The following is a 22,274-nucleotide window of genomic DNA, read 5'->3' on the forward strand; positions in this document are numbered from 1 at the left end:
ATCACTAAGAAAATCAGAGAAAGAGCCCCAGTCAGCTTTAAGGTAGTTATAAGAGGTACGATGATAGGGGGATTCAAATGACGAAGAAGAATGAGATAATAGTTTTAGAGAGATCAAACCGTGATCAGAAGCACCTAAGGGTGAATGTGGAGAAACTGAGCACTGACTAGGATCAGAAACAATGCATAAGTCGAGTAGAGAAGATAAATGATTCGGGTTGTCTGGAAAGCAAGTTGGAAAGTTGACTCTTTGAGTTAGGGATTGAAAAAGGCAAAAGTTGAGGGCTTTAACGCCAGTAGAGTCACTGAAACTAGAGCCAAGCCATTTAGTGGTTAACATTCGCAAGCATTCACCCATTAAATGGGTGAATGCTTGCGAATGTAAATGACCGGGCCAAGCATGTGACTATTGGAGTCATTACGAATTAAAGGAAGATAACCATCAACGTTATGATCACAAGATGAAACAGCTGAACTCAAATTAGTCTCACTAAGAGCAAGTATGTCTGGTGAATTTTGCAAGAGATAAGACTCAACAGAAGAAAAGTTACTTCGAAGACCACGAATATTAGTGAATGAGAATATTAGTTTTAGAGAACTTGGTTATGACGATGGTTTTTTGTGTTTTATAGTTTTTGGTACTTTATTCATTTTTAAATTTGTTAAAGAACTTGACTTGAAGCATTGACTGTACTCAGTACACTGTTTAATAGCCCAAGCAATTGCCTCATTACTGATAAAAAACCCTAAGCTGTAACAAAGGGTTCCAAATGTGGCCTTGACAATGCACACCAAAAATACAAACAAATATACCATTTATGCTCAACATGCCACTGTTGATACTTCGATATTTTTTAGCTGGCAATGGAATCAGTTTCTCTGAGACCTACCTCAGAGTTAGGGAAACCTGACTACCAGCCGGCCTCAGAAAACTGTGTTTTAGAGCTATGTCCTCATTAGGAGGTAATAGAATGAGTTGCCTAGTCATAAAAATGGAGACACAAGCAAAACCCATTCATTGAGTCAAGAAGATCCAGCATTCAACATCCTAAACTGGAAACAATGTATTAAAATTACATCTGCGCCAGCCTAATAGATGAAGAAGGGGTACGAGGCTGGTTAACAGATAGAATCTGTTTACCCCTTAAGTCTTTGCCTAGTAAACTTTGCCTACAAGATAGTAGTCGGATGCATTTAACATCTGCCCAAGATGAGTGTTTTTATCAAGACACCATCTCTAGCCTTAACTTAATCATGAGCCCCAAGGCATGAGGTGTTTTATGTCAGAGTTGGCTTCTCCTAGCCTTTGCCTAAAAAAGTGTATCCTACAAGGCAGTAGGACATGAGGCAGGTTGTACTGGGTTACACGTTACCAGTAGCATTTTAGTTGAATTGTTCAACGATATTTTCTTTATGTGTTCCAAAATCCTGCACCAAAACAAAACACTATGTTTATTAATTTAAGAAATATGTTGTACTTATCTTTCACTGATTACGATAAATAAATTAACAGTTTGGCTATTGTAAAGTGATTTTTTGTTGATCTTTGAAACTTTTTACTTCATTTTGGTATCAAATGATGTTTTTATTTAAACACTGCTACTGGAGCCTTGGATCAAGCAAATCCAAATCTAAAATAGTTTTCTTAAAAGATTGGGTAAAGGACTTTCGATCTTTTGTTGTAAACTAAACTAGACCCAAACAAATCAATGTAATTCAATAATATATATGCACATTTTTCTGTGGTTATTTTAGGTGATCGAAGATCTAGTGGTCACATCACCGCAGAAGGGCATTTAACTTAAAAGTTTGTGCTTGCTTCATATTGAAAAAAAGCCTAGAGTAGGCATCGAACTACAGATCTGTGAATGATCCAGCTCATTATCTCCCAGCGTTCATAAATTGTGACCATATAAAGTATAAACCTCCTCAGTTTGAGGGAGTTACAAATTTTATTTGCTCATGATTTTTGAACACCTAGAGATTGTAAAACAATACTGAAATTTTATCAATGAATATAAATTTCGTTATGAATAGTAAAAAAATTATTTCATCAACTTCTTGCTCTCGCGTTTGGGGCAGGGGGATAAAATTTTAGTGCTTATTTGTTCCCAGCCTCCATTCATTGCAACTTTTTTAAAGCATTATTTCTTGACATAAACATACAAATGCTTCGATTTTACTCCATGTTAGCTATCTCAAACACCATAAAATGCTGGATCCGTCATTACCACAGATCTTATTTTTCTTAATCAAATTTGCCTCAGACTTCAGCGTTTAAGCGCTGCAAATGTACAATAAATATTTATATACATATAATTTTTAGCTTAAGACAAATATCTCAAGAAAATATGTAAAAAAATAATTTTTAAATGTAGTTTTAAGGTTCAGAGTCTGCAGTTAGGTTTCGGATCAAAATTCAAGTTGTTATATCTATTCAATAACAAGAAAGTGAGAAGAGTTGCTGTAGAAAAAAAGAGTCACCGTAGCAAGCTCTTTTAATCCACTCTTCTTTTTTAATGTTTTTTTAAAGAACTCTTTATTTGAAGTAGCTTCTGAAGCTTCCTTAAGCTTATCACACATTCTACATTATCTTGAATAAATTTTAAAACAAAAAATATATATCTTGTTTTGAGAAATAAGATTTTTAAACTATGCTTAATAGATATACGATTTTGCTGTGAGTTCTGATGAATTGTAAGCAACTTTAAAAGATTTTTAAAGTTTTGAAATTCATTGTGTCCAAAAATTCTACGGGAGTTTCATCCATAGGCATTTTTCAAACTATGACCTAGAATATCAAAAATTAACTAGTAGACTGGTGAAGTATACAACTCAAGACCTAGTGGCTGGTCTTTATCATCAAAAACTGCTTTCACAAGGATTTCACCTCATCTTTCTGAACTTTTCAATTCATCCATAAACACTTCACACTATATTTGTCAATTCTAAACCCTTTCCCTCCTTTAAACAATCACATATACCCCTCTTCTAAACTGTGATAGCAATTTTTACGTCACAAATATTTTAAAAGATTTAAATGTACTTTGCAGCATTTTAAAAATTTAACCTTATGAAAATAAAGCAATACGCATAAACGTAAGAAGTGTAAGTAAATACTTCAACAAACCAATCACATAATTAAGTAATAATAAAGTTGTAATACTAAAATAATTTTTTGAAGTTGCTCTTTGTCTGGCAGAAAAACTGTTATGGATTTGATAACTTTGATGAATGTTATGAAAAATCACTGAGGAAGAGTGCCACTAGTTTTTAAAAATTTCCTTTGTTAATTATTTTTAAAAATTGTTTTTAACAATTTTTAACAAATGAGTTCAATACTTTTGCAATTCTTTTCTTATGTAACTCTAACTCTTAATTATAGATTAAAAAATTCACGATAATAATCGCATAATAATCGCTCGATAATGTAAGTGATGTAATGTAAGTAAAATATACAATATCAAAAAAAATTTATTTTCCTTAGCCGGTTAACTCCGATAGATTTTTATATATTTTTTAAATTGGTATAGAATTCGCAACATCTTGTGAAAGTGTCTAAAACAAACCGCTTCCAAGCTCTTTTGGACAAACTCAAAACTTTTTAACTTATTTTGTTCATTAGACTAACAGCTTTTATATAAAATAGCTAAAAGTTTAATTTAAAGTTTAAATAAGCAAGTATTTGGTAAAGTTGTTGCGCATTTAACATAAGTTAAAAATGAAATTGCCCATATATATTATATTTATGTTTTTATTTTCTCATTAATAACTATAATAATATATTATTAGTAAGAAAAATAAAATAATATGACAAATAAGTTTGTTTTTTTCATCGTGTTTTTAAAATGCACTATTTTTAATATATGCAAAAAATTGCGGCAAAGGTATCAACAAAAAAATATATGCGTGGTAATTTAAGGCATGTGACCGCATGCTACTCCTGAGAAGGCCTACTTATTTAAAATCTCAATTATTTTTTTATTTTGATATAAAGTTATCTAATTATTGCTATAAATTTTTTTAATATTTATTGATTTCTTTTAAAAGAAATAATGGAGAATAGAAAACCTTCAGGTTGTGAGTTTAAACAAAAATGCCTACGAAAAGAGGAACAATTGAAATCAAATCAAACATCTTAGAAAAATTTCTATCAAAAACTCATCATGATAAAAATGTCAAAGAAAGTCCAATAGTTCAAGATCTGGTTGATTCTGGAAATGAAAGCAAACTGACTCTACTAATTCAATTGAAACTATTCAAACAATTGAAAGATTGACTGAAACTGGTGCTACCTCTGAATGCTTTGACGATATTAGCGATTGGAAGGAAAATTTAACCAATGATTTCATACAAGATGCTGTTATAATAGGTCCTAACAGTATCAAAGACGATTCTAATAACTATCCAAGAATTTTTGATAATTTGAGTTTTTCAAATCATTTTTTTAACTGCATCATGGATAATGGTGAAAAAAATCATAGAACGTGGTTAGTTTATTCAAAAAAAGCTAACAAAGTTTTTTGTTTTTGTTGTAAACTTTTTTTTTTAAATCCTATTATGTTGGCTCATAATGGTGGTAATGATTGGTGCCATATTTCCATATAATTTTTAAAAGACACAAAAAAAGCCTTGATTATTTTGACTGCTACAGCAAGTGGATGGATTTAAAATATAGATTACAAAAAATCACTTTAATTGATAAAATTTTGGATAGAAACTTATTTAAAGTAGAACATTGGGACAATGTAATTAGAAGAATAATTTCCCTAACTATTATGATGGCAAAGCAAAATCTGCCATTCAGAGGCTCTTGTGAAAAAGTCTATCAAGATAATATTAGAAACTTTCTTAAAATTTTAGAATTTTTTGCTGAATTTGATCCAGTTATGGAAAAATATTTGTTGAGAGCAAAAATGAAAACCAATTCTGTGCACTATTTGGCAAAAGTTATTCAGAATGAACTCATTGACTTGCTTGGCATATCCATTAAATTTGAAATTTGCTCAAATGTCCAAAAGTCTGTGTATTTTTCAATTGTTGTTAATTTTACACCAGACATCAGTCACCAGGAGCAAATGTCAATAATGGTTTGATAAGGTTGATGTAGAGGATAAGATTGAAATTCATATTAATTAAAGTTTTCTTGGATTTTACTTAATTGAAGGTTCGACAGGACATGACTTTTCAAATGAGATATTTGACTCCCTGGTAAAAAATAGCTTGTCAGTGGAAAACTGTAATTTTCTTGCAGGCAGCACAACATTACAATTTTAAAATCTTTCTTTTTACTCATTTAAAAAACTTTACAATAATTTTGCGTTCAATTTATACATTACAAATCACCTCAAATATGCTCATAAAAAAACCACTTATACTATATATATATTTTCTTAAGGAAACTACGTCAGTCAAAACCTCCGTACATAATTTCTCCCACGCAATTCAATTACAAAAACATAAGAGGTCAGAGCTATGACAATTGTGCAAATGCGTAAGAAATGGTGAGCAAGCTTTTATTCTTAAAAAAAACAGCTGAGCGGTTTATATTCCATGCTGCAGACACACATTAAATCTGGTAGTTGTTGATTCTAAGAGATGTTCACCTAATATTTCTATGTTTTCTAATATAATTGATCAAGTTTACTTTTTTTTTCTGCTTTAACAATATGATGGTTAATTTTGCAATCAAAGTGTCAATCTTTAACAGTTAAACCATTAAGTGAGACAAGATAGGAAAGCCACATCAGCGCTATAAATACTCTTCAATTTGAAATGCCAAAAATTTATGAAGCACTGCAAGATGCAGCCAAGACTAGTAATGAAACAGTTGCAAAAACCACAGCAGCGTATGTTGAAAAGCAGTCCAAAAAAACTTTGAAAAACAGTCCAAAAGAAAAGTATAAGCAAAATGTTTTATAAATAGAATATTGAATTCTATTGAACTATTGCAATTGAAGATATATTTTATGCTGCAATTGCACCTTTTAGCTTTTTATTTGATATTAAAAAGCTCTCAACAGTTAAGAAAGATGATTTAAAATTTCATTGCATCGCATTGGAAAAAAAAAAGGAATCTAAAAATGGAAAAAATGATATTTCTGGCGAGGAACTAAGCTTTGAATTAACGTCTCTTTCTTTTCATTTTACTAAAAATATGGATCCTGAAAATGCTATAAAATATTTGTACACAAACGATTTGAATGAAATCCACGCAAAAGAATCTATTGCATTAAGAATTCTTCTCACATTACCAATAATAGTAGCTAGCGCTACCAAAAATTATTTAAGATCAACAATGGGTTAGGACAGGTTGAACAATCTTGCAATTTCCATTGAAAATAAACTTGTTGCTGATTTAAATATTGTAGATATCTGGTTGAAATTTTCGAAAATGGAAGCTCCAAAAGTACTAATTTCGAAATAATTTATTTTATCGAAAAGTTTGTATTAAAGTAAGTTAAAAATATAAACTTTGATTTATTAACTTTGATTAAGGCTCATAATTTTGAAAAAAACTAGTGGAATAAGAGTTTTTGGAGCACTTAGGAACAGTCACAGAAAAGATGAGACTTAATTGAATGACGAATAACGCGAGAATGAATTTTAGTAGATGGCACAAGAGACATGAGCTCTTTAATATATGGTTTCTATGAGAGTAAAGACGTACAATAAAAAAGAATCCAAGATGATGTAAAGTAGAGGACTTAGTAAGAGTGTTGTAAAATGATGACTTAGTAAGAGTGTTATCAGAGGGTTGGGTAAGGTGTTGTCATTCATCAGTATCAGAATATCCTCAATATTGCAATAAAAATTTGCAGAAAAAAATGAAAGTTTTTAAGTGAGTTGTTTTTATAAAAAAGATGAATATTTCATTCATTGCGTTTAGAAATAGAAGGTTCACAAGTACAAATGAAACCTTCCATTCCTACCTGAATCCAAAAGAATGTTGAGGAGGCATATTTTTCATTATTAAGATGAAAAACATCTGCTGAAGTACCATTACAGTACATTAGAGTCACATAGTTGACTTAATGAATTGGAGATTGAAAAACACAAAAACAGTGACAACAGTGTTAGTTGTACTAGAGTTAAGCTATTCAGTGTGAGGAGCATTAATTTCATCATGATAATTTATCTATAACCATGTTACTTAATCAGGATTTTTTTTTTTATTAATATAATTGATTGATGTTTTCTAGTAATATATTTCTATTGACTTATATTATTTATGTTATATGAATATATAATTCTGTGACTTAATACAGAGCACAATAATTTTACTTTATGTTTTTTCTTAAGATTAATATTATTTGTTGTTATGATAGTAATGATTGCATAACTTTTTATTTATATTATATTACTCAAAATAATTTTATTTTGACTAACAACATTAAAAAAAAAAACCTGAAAAATTTAGCTTGATTGACCTACCTGTTCGAAAGTTATGATTGAATCATATCTTTTGAACAGGTCGAAATTTGAGTTTCTGGAAGATACAGTAGATTTTAATGATTTTTGACATTAGATTGTAGTAAAAAAATTATCACTTGAAATGGATTATTTGGGTCAAAAATCACAATACAAAATTTCGAGTGACCTTTTTTACTTTTTTACTAATTTGACCAAAGTTTACAAAAAAAAAACCTCAAGTAAATAACTTTAGAATCATTTTATATCAAATCACCTAATGGCTCTGAGGTGGTACCTCAGGGTACCACCTCAGATTTACTTCAAACTTTGCCTATCCACAGATTTTATGAAAAAAACAAAATCTCAAAAAGTTCAGCTTGATTGGCCAGTATGTTTAAACGTTAAAATTGGATAAATATTGACCGAAATTGAAACCTTTTTTTTGCTGGTTGACAAGAAACTTTTAAAACAAATTTAAACCGACATCTGTTTTTTATTTATTTTTTACTTAAAATTTATATGGCTGTCACAGTGGCCCTCAACAAAATCAAAATCAATAAAAATGTCAACGGAAACTGTTTGCAGATACTTTTAGAACTTTATGTGTATATTACAAATCTGTTGAAATAAAAAAGTCTGTTAGAATAAAAGCAGTATCACATTGTTTTAAAAAATATTTGTATATTAAATGTTGAAAAAAAACTGGATTTAAAAAGCAAATAAAAAAAAAAGAAAAGTATTATGTCTACAACTAAGTTATACAACAGCTTACATCAAACCCTCCACATATGACACATTGATGATTATATTAGTTTAGTATCGTAACTAATACTTCATATTAAGTCATTCCATAGAGAATTTTATGCTACTGAATAAAACTTTCTATGGATTGACTTTCCTGCTTGTTTAGATACAAGCACTTGTTCAATCTAATTTCAAAAAATTTTTTAAACAAGATATCATTTAATTAAACCTGACATTTTCTGTCTAATTTTCTCAGACCACATTTCCCAAACCTATTCATAGTTCAAAGGTTCGGAAGCTATATCTAAATTACAGTTTATATCACAAATATGCACTTCCTCGTGTGTATCTAATCATCGGAATATTCGCAACTTAACATTATAATAGCACTATGATAAATTTCTTATTTTTGGTGACAGAAGAAATATAAAACTTGCAATGAGTGGAATGGCTGTTCATGATAAAATGTACGGAGTCCTGTAAAGTAGAAAAACAATCTTGAACTTGAAGATCTTTAATATATATATATATATATATATATATATATATATATATATATATATATATATATATATATATATATATATATGTATATATATATATATATATATATATATATATATATATATATATATATATTTATATGTGTGTGTGTGTGTGTGTGTGTGTGTGTGTGTGTGTGTGTGTGTGTGTGTGTGTGTGTGTGTGTGTGTGTGTGTGTATACTATATTTAAATTCAAATTAAAAGAATTTTGATTTAATTTTTTATGGGGCGATTTCGCCAATGTAAAAAGAGTTGAATATTTATGTTACTTAATAAAATTATTTATTTAAAATTAATTCATAAAAAAATCATTTTAATCATTCAAATATACAAAATATTCTGTATAAAATCTTATTTATTCCATGTGTTTTGCCTGATTTTTTAACCTAGTAATGGACATTTACTTATTTGTAGAATCTCACAAATGTCATGAGGGAACGGCAATTTTTTGTTATTTAAATGTTATTATAAATACGCTAACTTTGTTTCGTTTAATGTAGAAATGTCATACAACAGTTGTAAAAATGTTTTGTACAATTAAGTTGATGATTTGCTTTTTTTATAGCCACTATTGTTTTGCGTAATTTTTTTGTTTTGTTTAAAAGAGTAGTACGCTAGAGAATGTTTTTGTATTAAAACCAAATTATTGCATAACTGTTATACATTTCCACAACTAAAACCAATGAACTTAAGGACTAAAAAATTCAAGTTTTCACTGAACATTTTTATATTTTTTCTTTTTGAAAGTAATAAAGAGCTTAGAGACTAATAAATAACTTATTAATAATGATCAACTTACATTAAATAATACATCAAAATAATTTTTGACACACTTATTTAATATTAATTGGATGTATTTTTTGTATTCGTCTTTTTTTTTATACGTCCGTAATGGTCACTAAACACCCAATTACAGATAAAAATTCTGAACATCAGAAAAGCAATAATTAAAATAGTGTTTTATGTTGTTTCATTCGTCTTGCCGATTTAATTTAGGTAAATATTTTTTCGATATTTGTTATATGTAAGTTATTTTTTTAATCACTATTTGTTTGTTAATAGGTATTAATAAAGTAATTTATAATAATTTACAAATTTTTTTCTGTTATTACATAATTTTATCTATCTTCTAGTGACTTTTAAATTACAATAATGACGTAATGAATGTTTTTATTGTTTTTAAATTATTTTATTGAAACAAAAAATCTTTAAAGTGATTAGTTTATGTTATCCAATGAAAATGTCTAAATTATTAATTAACATATTTTCAAGCTTTAAACTTGATTTATAGTCATTTTATAAAATCAAATGCGATCAAAAAATTTCATCTTGAAAAGCCACATTCTTTTTTTAACGGTTGCGGTAGTTACAATTAACTACGATTTCTATTAGCAATACGGTTGTTTCGAATTTCATTTGTTTTCTTCGAATTTGTCAAAGGATTTTTTCTAGTTCTATGATCGAGTTTTTAAATATATAAAATCTCATATTGTTACCATTGTTTTTAATTAACACTGGTAACGAACTTCATAAACTTTTCAAGTCGTAAGTATACTTCAATATAAATTTATTATTTTTTTTTATTTAAAAGTTTGTCTTGAAAGTAAATTTAAATTGTTTCAAAACAATAACTTACAACGATTATACGGAGTTGTTGATAACAAGCTTGTGTTTGTTTTTTTTATTAAGTAAATTATATTATAAAAATACAAAAACAAAAAGCAAAAAAAATAAGCATTGGAATTTCATAAATAATTGTAATAGTTTGATTTATACTTCAGCTTATTTTTTTAAATATATCAAAATAAAGCATGTCATACTGATTTTTCAACATAACTGAGATGTTAATCGATTGTATATTCAACAGACTTCACTTTTTTTGTTGTAAATTTCTATATCTAAGAGTTCATCTAAATAATACATTGACATTCTAGAAAGTAAATTGAAACTTTTTTTAGCTTACAACAGTTTTTATAAAACGCTGATAACCTTTTTAACTTTGGCATCTCTAAAAATAGAGATATATTAAATATTTAAAATTCATAAAAATATACTTAAAATTCATATAATAATGATTGATTAAATTATCGATTTTTATCTTATTTTTGTTCGTTGCTTTTTTCTTTACAAAAGCATTTATATATTTTTGTAGCAAGGTCTATAGTTACACGTCGTTTTTTGTGTGTGTGTAAAAAACCAAGGAAACGGGCTAGCACAAGAAAGATTTCATCATAAGAGTACCATTTTTTAAATCTTTTAAGAAAATTTAGTATTGGGCTAGATTAAAAATTTCTCAAGTTTGTTAGTATGATATACGTATTTTATTCGCAATTGAATCGCGTAAATTTCATTGCGCGTGCAAATTTAAACTCTTTAACTTGTTAAATCCCATTTAAACTTTTTTTCTCCATAAATAATGCTTTTTAATTTTCTGTTATGTTGTTAGGATAGGTAGGTGAAAAATTAGGAAATATTCCTTAAACTCTTAATTAAAAAAAGTTTCTTATTGAAAAGTAACCTAGCACTAAAAGTTTCTTAAGGTTTTGGAGCTTCTCGTACTAGTTTTTTATAAACAAGTTTATTATTCAAAAAAAAAACGTGCACCAGATGTCCAGTTTGTACATTGAAAATTTTGATTTTCTAAACAATAAGACCGTTAGGACTTCTTCGAAGGGGTCATTATAAATTACGTCATGCTATTTTTGACCGCTTTTGACCATCGCTCCATGCCCTCCTCCCTCATCACAAGATTGTAAGTCTTTAGTAACAAATCCTGTACAAGTCCTCATAAAACCACCAATTCTTTCCCCTCCTTCCTAGAGCGTGACGTAGTTTATGGAGGACCCCAAAGGAACATAAAAAAAAGGTTTTGCACTCTGCGCTTCTACGTATAAACAAGACACCATAGCATTGCAGCTCTGCTTTAACGATAAAACTGTTGTTTATTATTGCAGCTGTATCAAAAATATATTATATCATGTTTTTGTTATAAAATTTAATGCAATTTTTAAATAATATAAATAGTTCTTTAAAGAGCTTTTTTTTAAAAAAAAAGATTTCAATCAACGCCGAATTCGAATAAACAAAAATCTAAACATTTATTTAAACTCTCACTCTTTGAGTATTTAATGGTTTTTCACATAATTTATATTTCAAATATATCGACGAAGGAGATTTACAATATTAAGTTCTTTATTTGAAATTCGATTTCAAATATTCATTTCACTTCAAATCAACGTTTAAATGAAACGCGTTTTGTTTATTGACTTGTTACATTATTTGGTTAAATTTAAATCACTTTTTTAATTTGCTTTTATCAGTAATATGAATATAAGGAAGTATTTTTTTTAATTAATATTAATGATGAACTTTTTTTACATTATTTTAAATATGTTATATTTATGGTAAAACGAAGTTTAAAAAATGTGATAAAAATTATGTTTAAATTGATAAAATTAAAATATTTTTTACAATTTTAGTAAAAAATTGTTTAATTAAAAGTTTCTTTTTTTTTCTTTTTATATATAATTTTATTATTTAAACGTATATAATTTAATATTAATGTAAATACTATTATGTAATATATAATGTATTTAATTATAATATTTTTTATTGATTTTTTATTCTTTTATAACTTCTTATACGTAATATGTAAATATATTATATATATAAATATTATAATTTATTATAAAATTATGTTATAAATTTTATATTTATAAATATATGTATCATTATGTTGATTATATTTCCTTATATTATTCATATGTTATTAATTCCGATTATTGTTTAAATTTTTATTGATTTGTTTATTTTTATTAAATTATTGCTTTTTTCTTTAGATCGTCTACTTAAATTATCTCGTCAAAATAAAAACGATTATCAACTTAAAACTTATTACGTTAATTTATTCATTGAATGTTTTTATGAAAGTCAATCATCATTTACTGATGAAATAAAATTAATCGTCGATGAACGAGAGTGGGGGATTTCGATTGACGATGGAAAAACTTCTTACGAAACTTCTTGTGAAAATTATTTCGTAAATCATTACATTAAATCTGGAAGAAAGTTATCGTGGTTATTTGTTGCTAAAAATATTTTAAGTGATGAAGAAAAAAATCTTATAATTCAATGTTCAACAAATGTTCGCGAGGTCAGCTTTCATTGTCCAATTAAATTCGAAGGATGGAAACCGAAAGATAAGATTGAAAGGTTGTCGATAAACATCTCACGTTATTTAATAACGAAAAAAGATTTTGAAGAAAATTTTCTTCCGTGGATTAATCTTTGTGAAGGATTATATCTTTCACTTCACGACGACATCGATTTCATTGAAGAGATTTATGAATGGATTCGTTGTTTGAATGTCAAGTTGTTGAAGATCAACTACCGTGGATATTTTCGTAACCTCGATGAATTAAAAAACTTTATAACACGAAAAAAATGTTTAATATCTTAATTAAAATATGAACAATAGTTATAAAATATAAATGAAATATTTAATATCTTATTTTATAATTAAATATATTTTAAAATGTACGAATTAGTTTTTAATAATATTTTAAAAATTTTTCATTATTTTTTTAAGTTATTTAAAGGATTATTTTTTATTTAAAGGATCAAAATATATTAATAATAAATAATTTTAATAATTATAATATATATAATTATTAGTTTTAATAATTATATAACTATTGTATTATTAATATATATAATTTTTATTAAATAACTTTATTAGTAATTATTCTAATATGAATATAATTTTTCAAAACCTTTTTGAAATTTTTGTTATTGTTTTTTGTTAATTATATTTTTATTTCATTGTTCATGAAATATATAATCATAATTAAGATAAATAAAAACTAGATAAATTTTTGTTATATTTTATTTAATGATTTAACTTTAAATATTTTTTAGAAGTTTTGAAACTCTCAAATTATTTGTAACGTTATGCAGAAAATTTTTCGTTTAATGTTTTTTGTATTTATTTTTATGTAATTTTATAGATATTTAATTTTGCTATGAAAAATTAAAATTATATTTGTTTTCGATTTACACAATATAAATTTATGTTTATGTCAATTATTTTTAGAAGTTTAAGTTTTCGTCCATCTTTGTTTCTTTCAAAAATAATTTGTTGTCAACGTAATAATAAAATTCGAAATTTTTGTAGAATTTTTCGTCGAAGTTATTTTGTTCGAAATATAAATTTTCAATTAAATAACGTTTGTTGTTAGGCCTAATTGATAATTAATTTTTTATTTAATCTTTTTTAAATCAACAGTTATGACCATAAATAATGAGAGTCGGTTGCGGTTAAAGGTGGGGTGGTATAATAAATTATAATGGTTCCATTGAACAAGGTAATTAAAAGGGTGGGATAGGTAATTCGATTAACAGGTAGTATTAAAGGTGGTAATAATGGTGTGTTAGTTAATGGTATGAGGTAAAAGAATTTTATAATTTTTGTAAATGAACAAGGTGGTACTAAGAGTGAGATGTGTACACGGGGTGATGATAAATTATAATGGTTTAATTAAACAAGATTGTTTAAAGGGTCGAATATCTGGGTCAAATAACATTTGAGTTATAAGGGTGGTAATGGTGTGTAATTGAACACAAGTGGTAATGATGTTGGTATGGGGTAAAGGGACTTTATAAGTCTTCGTAAATGACAAAATGATACGTAATAATAAACTAAGAGTAGATGGATACGTGGTTCTCAATAACAGATATTAAGTTTTGGTGGGAGAGGTATCAATAGCATATAATTTTTTTTTTACCGGTGACTTTTTAATTCCGAGTTGTTCAATAACAGATATTAAGGTTTGGTGGGAGAGGTATCAAAGGTTTTTGTTTTTTTTTACCGGTGACTTTTTAATTCCGAGTTGTTCAATATTGGGGTTTTAAGTGACAAAAAAAAATCTTTGTAAATGAAAATAATGATATTTTTTTTTAGTTTCTAGGCTTCTTTATAGGATTCGTTAACTTTAAAGGGTAAAATTTCGATTATATAGGAATAAACTTTACGATTTTCTTATTGTTTACAAAATTCGGATCGATCGTTGCTAATAAATGATGCCGTTGTTTTTCAATACTCTTTAAATTTAATACCGTGTTTTCATAACGCAATGTGAATTATAAATCAGAAGTAGCAATTGCATTGATAAATTATTTTAATATATGACAAGAGCATTCATAAGACAATGTATTATGTGATGATGAATCTCCTGATATAAAACTTTATAAACATGCAGTTTAATAACGATATTTATTTTTGCTCCCATTTAACAATAATCTGAAAACAATTTATTTTCATCAATTTTATCAAAAAATATTTTTTCTGTCAATCTATTTTTTTTTTTTTAAACTAAAATACTTATGTTACAATTACAATTTATGATTATAAGATTTAAATTTTATACAAAAATGTTACTTTAGTGATTCTAAAAAATCGTTAACATTTGTATCTGCATCAGAAAGTTTATAACACCAGTTGTCTGTATTCTTTTGTCTTCTTAAAAATTGCTAAAACAAATAATTGGTATTGTTAATTACTACAATTATCAGCAATAATCTGCGCAAAATACTCTTCTGAATGCAAATTTACCACATCAATATAGTGATTTAGAATCATTTTTTAAATCGAAAGTTTCTTGCATGTCAATTATGGCATAAATAAAATAGTAATTTCCGAGTTTTTTATTATTTACTTAAGTCAAAAAATTTAGATTGCTAAAAACTACCCATAAATCTACTTAAAATTACTTTAAATTTTTTTTAGTTTGGTTTATTCATGGTCAACAAAATTTACAAGTTGTTGACAAAGCGCGGCACACCAGGTCTCTCTATTATGAAAATACAGTTTTTCGATTTCAGCTAAAGTGAAGATGCCAGAGCAGAGAAAGTTCATGTTTGAAATTGTTCAAGTACTTTGCCTCCACCGCATTTTCAGTTACGTAATTCCATGATTTTACAACACGGTTGGTGAGGTAGTTGTTTTTTTCAGCTCAGTTTTGAACAAGTTGTACTTTTAGTTGTTTAGTGTGTCCTTGTGGCCAAATGCTGTACTTTAAAGATTTGATATTTCGTTAAAGTTGTGGGACCTGGAAGTTAACTTTGTTGATTTTGCTCATGATTTTATATTGCTCGATAAAGTCTCTTCTTACTCATCGTTCAGTTAGTGTTTTCTGGTTAAGGCTTAAATGTCTCTGAGTATACGGAAGATGTTTTAAGGTGGCAATATGTTTTGTGGCTTGCTCGAGTTTGGCTATGTCTTGAGCTAAAAACGATGACTTGTACTGCAAAATTGTAGATGCGGGCGAACGTACGAAAAATACAGTGTGCGCTATAATGCAGAACTTCAACCTCGAAAAGTCTTCTTGAGCCTGCCAAGCACTTGGTTGCCAGCTGATGCAGCCACGCAGATTTGTTTTTAACTTTTAGACGCTAGTCATAAAAAGGCCTAGGTCTCGTTCAGATGACGTGCACGATAGCTGATGCAGTTGGCCTACCAAGTTATTTCTTGTATAAATTGCATTCAATTTTTGTTGTTGCTGCGCCCAGTGTGCATGACTTTGTCATGGTTTAATTCGACGACTTCAATTATTTTACAGTTGCCTGCATACATTATAAAGTGGTGTCCTATTTTGTTTGCCAAATTGTTTCTCCACGCAGCGGCCTTGTTCGTCAAGTTTCGTGTTTCGGAGTTATAGAGTTGAGAGAGGGTTATAACCACAATTATATAGACTCCTCGTCTGTAGTGGCCTTCTGGGACTTGGGGAAATGAATTAAAAAAAAAATAAAAAATATTAAAAAATCGTATATGTAGACAAGGAAAAGAAGTAGTCCAAGAACAGATTCATGTGGCAAACCGCTAGATGCTGTTTTCCAATCGAATTTATTGTTTTCAATGGCTACGTGTTGTAGGAGGTTGGTTGGCCAGCTCTTGATCCATTTATGCAAGTTTTCGGACACTCCATAGGGTTTGAGATTATGCAGCAGACGACGGTGCGTTACTTTATCGAATGCTTTATCAAAGTCTGTGAATAAGATATCGGTTGCGAGCAACTTCAGTCAGGCTGTCGGTAGTTTCAAGTTGGTTTGTGACGCAACCTTTTCCCTTTCAGAACCCGTGTCGAGCAGAGCTGATGAGTTTATTTTTTTTCAAGTGGTCAGTAATGTGTCTGTGTACAAGTCATTCCATTACCTTGCGAGGGACAGAAGTGCGTGAGATAGGTCGATAGTTTGAGAAGAAGTTGCAATTAAACAACTAAGGTGGTTTCTATGTAATCAAAACTTTTTATTCATTAATTTTTTGAAAAGTAGGTACAGAATGTGTAAAAAAAAATATTTTTTCGAACTCCAAAAATATATTGATGATCACATAGAAGCCTATAGAGTCAAAATAACCCCAAAAAATAGTGTTTACTCGAAACAAAATTTATTAAAAGATTTTGCTTCTAGTAAAAGTTATGCTTCAAAACAACTGTATTTTCGAAAAATCTGCTATTAGGCCTCTAATATTAGTTCCCTAACCACGACTTACAAAAAATAAACTTATTTGAAAAAAACTCAGGCATTAGCAGTACACTGGATGAATAAGCCCAAAAATTTCAAGTAGTTATCACTATTAATTCAACATTTATGATGTTTTTCGTGAGACAATTTTCTTGAAAAACGATTTGGTAGAAAATCAAAAAGCAAGAAAGTAAATTTGTTTTTAAAACTAAAATCCTCCTTTTAATTAAGTTTCTCCTCCCTCTTTATCTCTTTGTTCAATAAACCCTTCTTGATGGCTTTTAGTTTGTTTTTTTTTGCTTTAGTCTTACCTGATGTTGTAATAAGTAAAATTTGGATGCTGTGTCGGTTCATTTTTTCAGATATAATATTAAAACAGACACCGGTCTGTATTCCAAGTTTTTCATACAATTTTTTTTTTATAAAATTGACCTTCGTTGAATTGAAGAATAGAGAGAATTAGAAAAGTTGGTACAATGATGAAGGATAGCTATCCTTCATCATTGTACCAACTATTGTACCTAACCACTTTTTCATAGTGTAAACTTTTTCATTGACTTCTTCGAATGGCAATACCATAATAATTTGTTATTAAATTGATGGAATTGTTTGTCAATTTTCCTTTTTCACCAAATGGTGGAGAGGTATTTTTATATTCTTGTACTAGTATTTTAAGTCGAGAACCTTTTCGTCTGTTTACATGTTCAATACATTCAAGTTTAACAGGTGTAATACCAAACTGTGCTTCGTAGGGTTTGGAGTAAACAACTTCTTTGTAAGAAACTGTGTCTATATCTCTAAGATACTCATTATAAACTAGTTTATTTCGACTCACAGATTGCTGAAATATATTAATAGCACCTGAGGATTCCATTGCTCCTGATGACTTTTGATGTTAATTTTACAATTATGTGCAACATTAAAATTTGTGTATTCTATTGTCCCTTTTTTTCCACCTCATATTATACACTGCCTGCAATGTTTTGATAAAACAATAACATCCAAACACTTTCCTTTGCTTACTGCTGCCACTACACCGTTCAACGAGGAGTGTCCTCTTTTTTGTCAAGTTCCATCAATCAATAAACGGCAAGAATGCATACCTGGGGCAATTTCTTCCATTTTTCTTTCATTTGCAGCATTTTGCATACTTTCTAGTGCAGAATTTTCGTATGCAGAAAATAACTTATTATTAGTATTTCTAAAGGAAGTATTAGATGTTGAGTGCATATTCATACACCGTACAAATGTTTTAATCGATTTGTGCCCTTTACCAATTTCTCGAAATGCCATAACCAATCGAACATTAATTTCACTTGGTTTACAACCATACATTTTTTCAGAAGCACTAAAAGTTGAAGTATACTTGTGACTTTTATTTTTACATTTTCTACAAAAGTAAACAATTTTATGAGAAAATTCCTTTTTATCATCCAAACTATTAGATATTGTGACATTGGCTTCCCCACATTCTTGACACTTGTTTCTTACTTCTATCATTTCCATAAGTATTTTAAAATTTATAAATAAAAAATAATCATCACTACTTCCAGAATGTTCAGCTGGTTTAATGGTAAATTCTTTTTTAGTGATATTTTCAATATTTACATTTTTTTTTATTTCCATTGATACCACATTTATTATTTAAAATATACACAGATTTTTTACAACCACGAGCCCCAACACCCTTTCTTGATGACTTTCTTTTGTTATTTTAAAAGTTTCCCATATTAAATCTTTATTATTTTACTAGAATCTAGCTAAAATGATAAATAATTTCTACAAAACACATAAGAAAACAGCAAAAAGTAAAAAAAGTTATTATAAAAAAGCCTGCATACTGTTTGCACTTTGCAACAGCATAACTTAAAATTATTAAATATTTAACAACTTGGACGTACAAGGCAACATTAGAATAGCAAAAGAGATGTACTAGTTTAAGTTTTAAGGTACATTTAAGATAATAACTAAAAAAATAAAACGGTTGCTATGGCTGTTGCTAGGCACTAAAATTATACCATCCTGTATAAAATAGTAAATATTGTTAAAAGCATAAACAAACAGAAAGAACGTTATATTTTACATTAGAATATCTTATTTGCCAAAAAATCAATTTTTGAAAAAATTTTGACTTTTGATTATGAAGAAACCACCTTAAAGTATAATTTAAAATTATTTAAGTGATTAACTATTAACTATAAAATTTTAAGATTTCTATTCTGCATTTTTTTTTTTAGCTACAAAATAATTTTTAATGTAAACCCATAAAAAAAACTAAGCGCGAATAAGATTTGTATTTAATATCATTTGTTTACCAACACATGATATTTTTATTAAAAGTTCTTCATTTTCATTTTCCAATATTGGAACAATGAAAAAAAAGTAGAGGTCAATAATTTTAACAGAAAAGTGAAAAAGGCACTTGAAATGCAACGCCATTAATGCGCACCTTCAGTCGGCGGTCTGAATTAGAATGACGGAGATTTGAATCAGGATGACGGTGGTCTGAATCAGAACGACGTCACGACTTTCTTTTGGAAACAGGTTTTAATATTTGAATGAAAAGAAATTATTTCATTGATTTGCTTTTGTTTTGATTTTTGTTTTTAACAATTTTTACATAAATATTCAAAAAACAGTGGGCGCCTATATTTTATAGAACTTTACAAACAGTATCATCAACACGATTTAATAATAAACAATATCATTAAATATAAACTTATTAAAACTATAAACAAATCTGCTATTATCTGATTCTTCGCTCTTAAGTTTCTTACAAAGTTTCTCAACGTTCTAATAGATGTTTTTTATAACTTGTCGCTATGAAAATAGCTGTTTTTTAAAAAATTCAACGCAGACATTCATGATATAGGTCTTTCTAGATTAGTTAATTACTAGTAAAAATTTATTAAATTACTTCTTCATTTTTTTTTAAACAACAAAACATTGAAATGTTATTATAAACTATATTGAGATTTCTATACTAAAAAAAAAAAATAATTAACAAAAAGAGTGTAACAAAAATAGTCAAAACTATTAACAATACCATAACATTAAAAAAAAAACACTTAATAAATGTACATATCAAATGTCACAAACAAATAATCAGCTGTATCTCTAGTGTTTTCTACCAAGAAAGTTAGACGTGCATGACTAACTTGTGCAGTTTTATTTTCATTGTTTCTGGCTGCAATAGCTTCAATAGTCTCAGACAAAGAACCGATTTGAGGATACTAAAAATACATAGTAATAGAAGCACCATGAATTATTATTTTATGTACAGGTTGTGACATAAGTATGGTTTTTTTAAAATGTTATTAGTAATGAATGCAAATAGATATTCAGATTTCTGATTGAAAATCTACATCCGGTCCTGTAGTCGTGCTACGTTTATTCTGATTTAGGTTCTCTTTGTGGTACACTATAAATAAGGAAATAAATACATTAAAGCATATACACTACCAACAAAAATGTCTAACCTTGAAGTGTTTTTGTGAAACATAGTATAAACAATTTGTGTGTGTTTATGTGTAAATATATACATATATATATATATATATATATATATATATATTTACACATAAACACACACACACACACACACACACACACACATATATATATATATATATATATATATATATATATATATATATATATATATATATATATATATATATATATATATATATATATATATATATATATTTAAACAATTTTAAAATATATTCTACAAAATAGAGTGCTCAATCTTCTTAAAAGAACAGAGCAATTATAAATTAGTAGAAAATCACTTAACGAAAATTTTTCACATTTTACACTGTGCTTTATCAATAAAAACTCATCAGAAATGAATGATCAAATTAATAAAACTTCAATTTGTATCAAAAATTAAACTACAACTTCCTGTAATTTAATTTTTGGTAAAAATTGAAGTCTTTATTAACGAAACACAGTGCAAAATGTGAAAAATTTTCGTTAAGTGATTTTCAACTAATTTTTATATATATAAATACAGGGTCGGCGTGAGTAGGTGGCACGTGTGGGGAAGGGGGTGCAATTACAAATTTTGCCAACTAAAAAAAGAAATAAGGTCCTCGTTTTTTAAAACTTGCCGACTGACTATCTAAGGGTCTTCATTTGCCAACCGACTCGTCTAAAAGGTAAAATCATTTATTGATGGGAAGGAGGGGGGAGAAGGTTTGCCCCAAACAACCCTCTTCCCTATTGAGCTGGGCCTACTTATATATATAAATATATATATACATATACATAAATATAAATATACATATATATATATATATATATAAATATATTTATATATATATATATACATATATATATATATATATATATTATATATATATATATATACATGCATAAAAAAAAAAAAAGGGGCGGAGAAAAATTGACCCCCCCCCTCCTTATGGATCATCCATAAATGTATGCATATTATACCATAATAATATTATTTATTTAGTACCTAAATTACAGGAGTAGTTAAACTTTTACTGTATTGGCACAAAATAACTATGAACAAAAATTTATATAGAATCAAAGCAATACAAAACTTACCTGGACAAAGTACTCCACTATTATAAGCCATAGTTTGAGAAACAGCGCAACTACCTCCTAATGTGATTAGACTGACATGATTCAGAGCAACTACTCCATGCATTCCATGCACCATAAGTACCTGTTTTTATTAAAAAACTATTTTTTCAAATAAGCCATTTAATGAAAAAACAAATTGTAAAAAAAAAAAAAATGTTAAAAAGCCAGTTTAATTTTTATTTTTCAAATTATTTCAAAAATATTATTTTACATTGATTTTTGTTGATAAACTGACTATTTCAGTATTTGAACACGCACCTGGACAATAAACTTGCACATTGCAATTTTGAGTATCAGTCAACACTGCTCCATTACAATTGTCATTAAAAGTAGCACTAACACATTGACGATTTCTTGTCTGAGTAGGTGAAGTGAAACGTAACTAATAACTTGTTGAACATGCTCCCCGTGCACTAATAAAATCTAAAATGTAACCAAAA

General features: G+C 27.8%; 2 protein-coding genes across 20 annotated transcripts in view; one reads left to right on the forward strand and one right to left on the reverse strand.

The window, feature by feature from the left end:
* Nucleotides 1-13,184, forward strand: part of LOC136076689 (NACHT, LRR and PYD domains-containing protein 7-like) — a 99,599-nt gene extending 86,415 nt beyond the window's left edge. Inside the window, exon 7 of one of the 3 annotated variants that reach the window (XM_065790024.1) lies at nt 12,540-13,184. In XM_065790024.1, the coding sequence (XP_065646096.1) occupies nt 12,540-13,159 (620 nt within the window). In that variant the 3' untranslated portion in view covers nt 13,160-13,184. The remainder of the gene's footprint in view (nt 1-12,539) is intronic. The other 2 variants (XM_065790025.1, XM_065790023.1) reach the window with 2 other exon arrangements.
* Nucleotides 13,185-20,172: 6,988 nt separating this feature from the next.
* The window catches only part of LOC136076691 (adhesion G protein-coupled receptor B1-like), a 126,559-nt gene continuing 124,457 nt past the window's right edge, over nt 20,173-22,274 (reverse strand). For 14 of the 17 annotated variants that reach the window (XR_010636499.1, XR_010636501.1, XR_010636498.1 and 11 more), the window contains 3 exons: nt 22,093-22,257; nt 21,796-21,916; nt 20,173-20,641 (listed from right to left, as the gene is read on the reverse strand). The gene's annotated coding sequence lies outside the window, so the exon portion shown is untranslated. The remainder of the gene's footprint in view (nt 20,642-21,795; nt 21,917-22,092; nt 22,258-22,274) is intronic. The other 3 variants (XM_065790045.1, XM_065790037.1, XM_065790038.1) reach the window with 2 other exon arrangements.

The sequence above is a fragment of the Hydra vulgaris genome, chromosome 02 (genome assembly GCF_038396675.1).
Source record: "Hydra vulgaris chromosome 02, alternate assembly HydraT2T_AEP".
NCBI classification, from domain to species: domain Eukaryota; kingdom Metazoa; phylum Cnidaria; class Hydrozoa; order Anthoathecata; family Hydridae; genus Hydra; species Hydra vulgaris.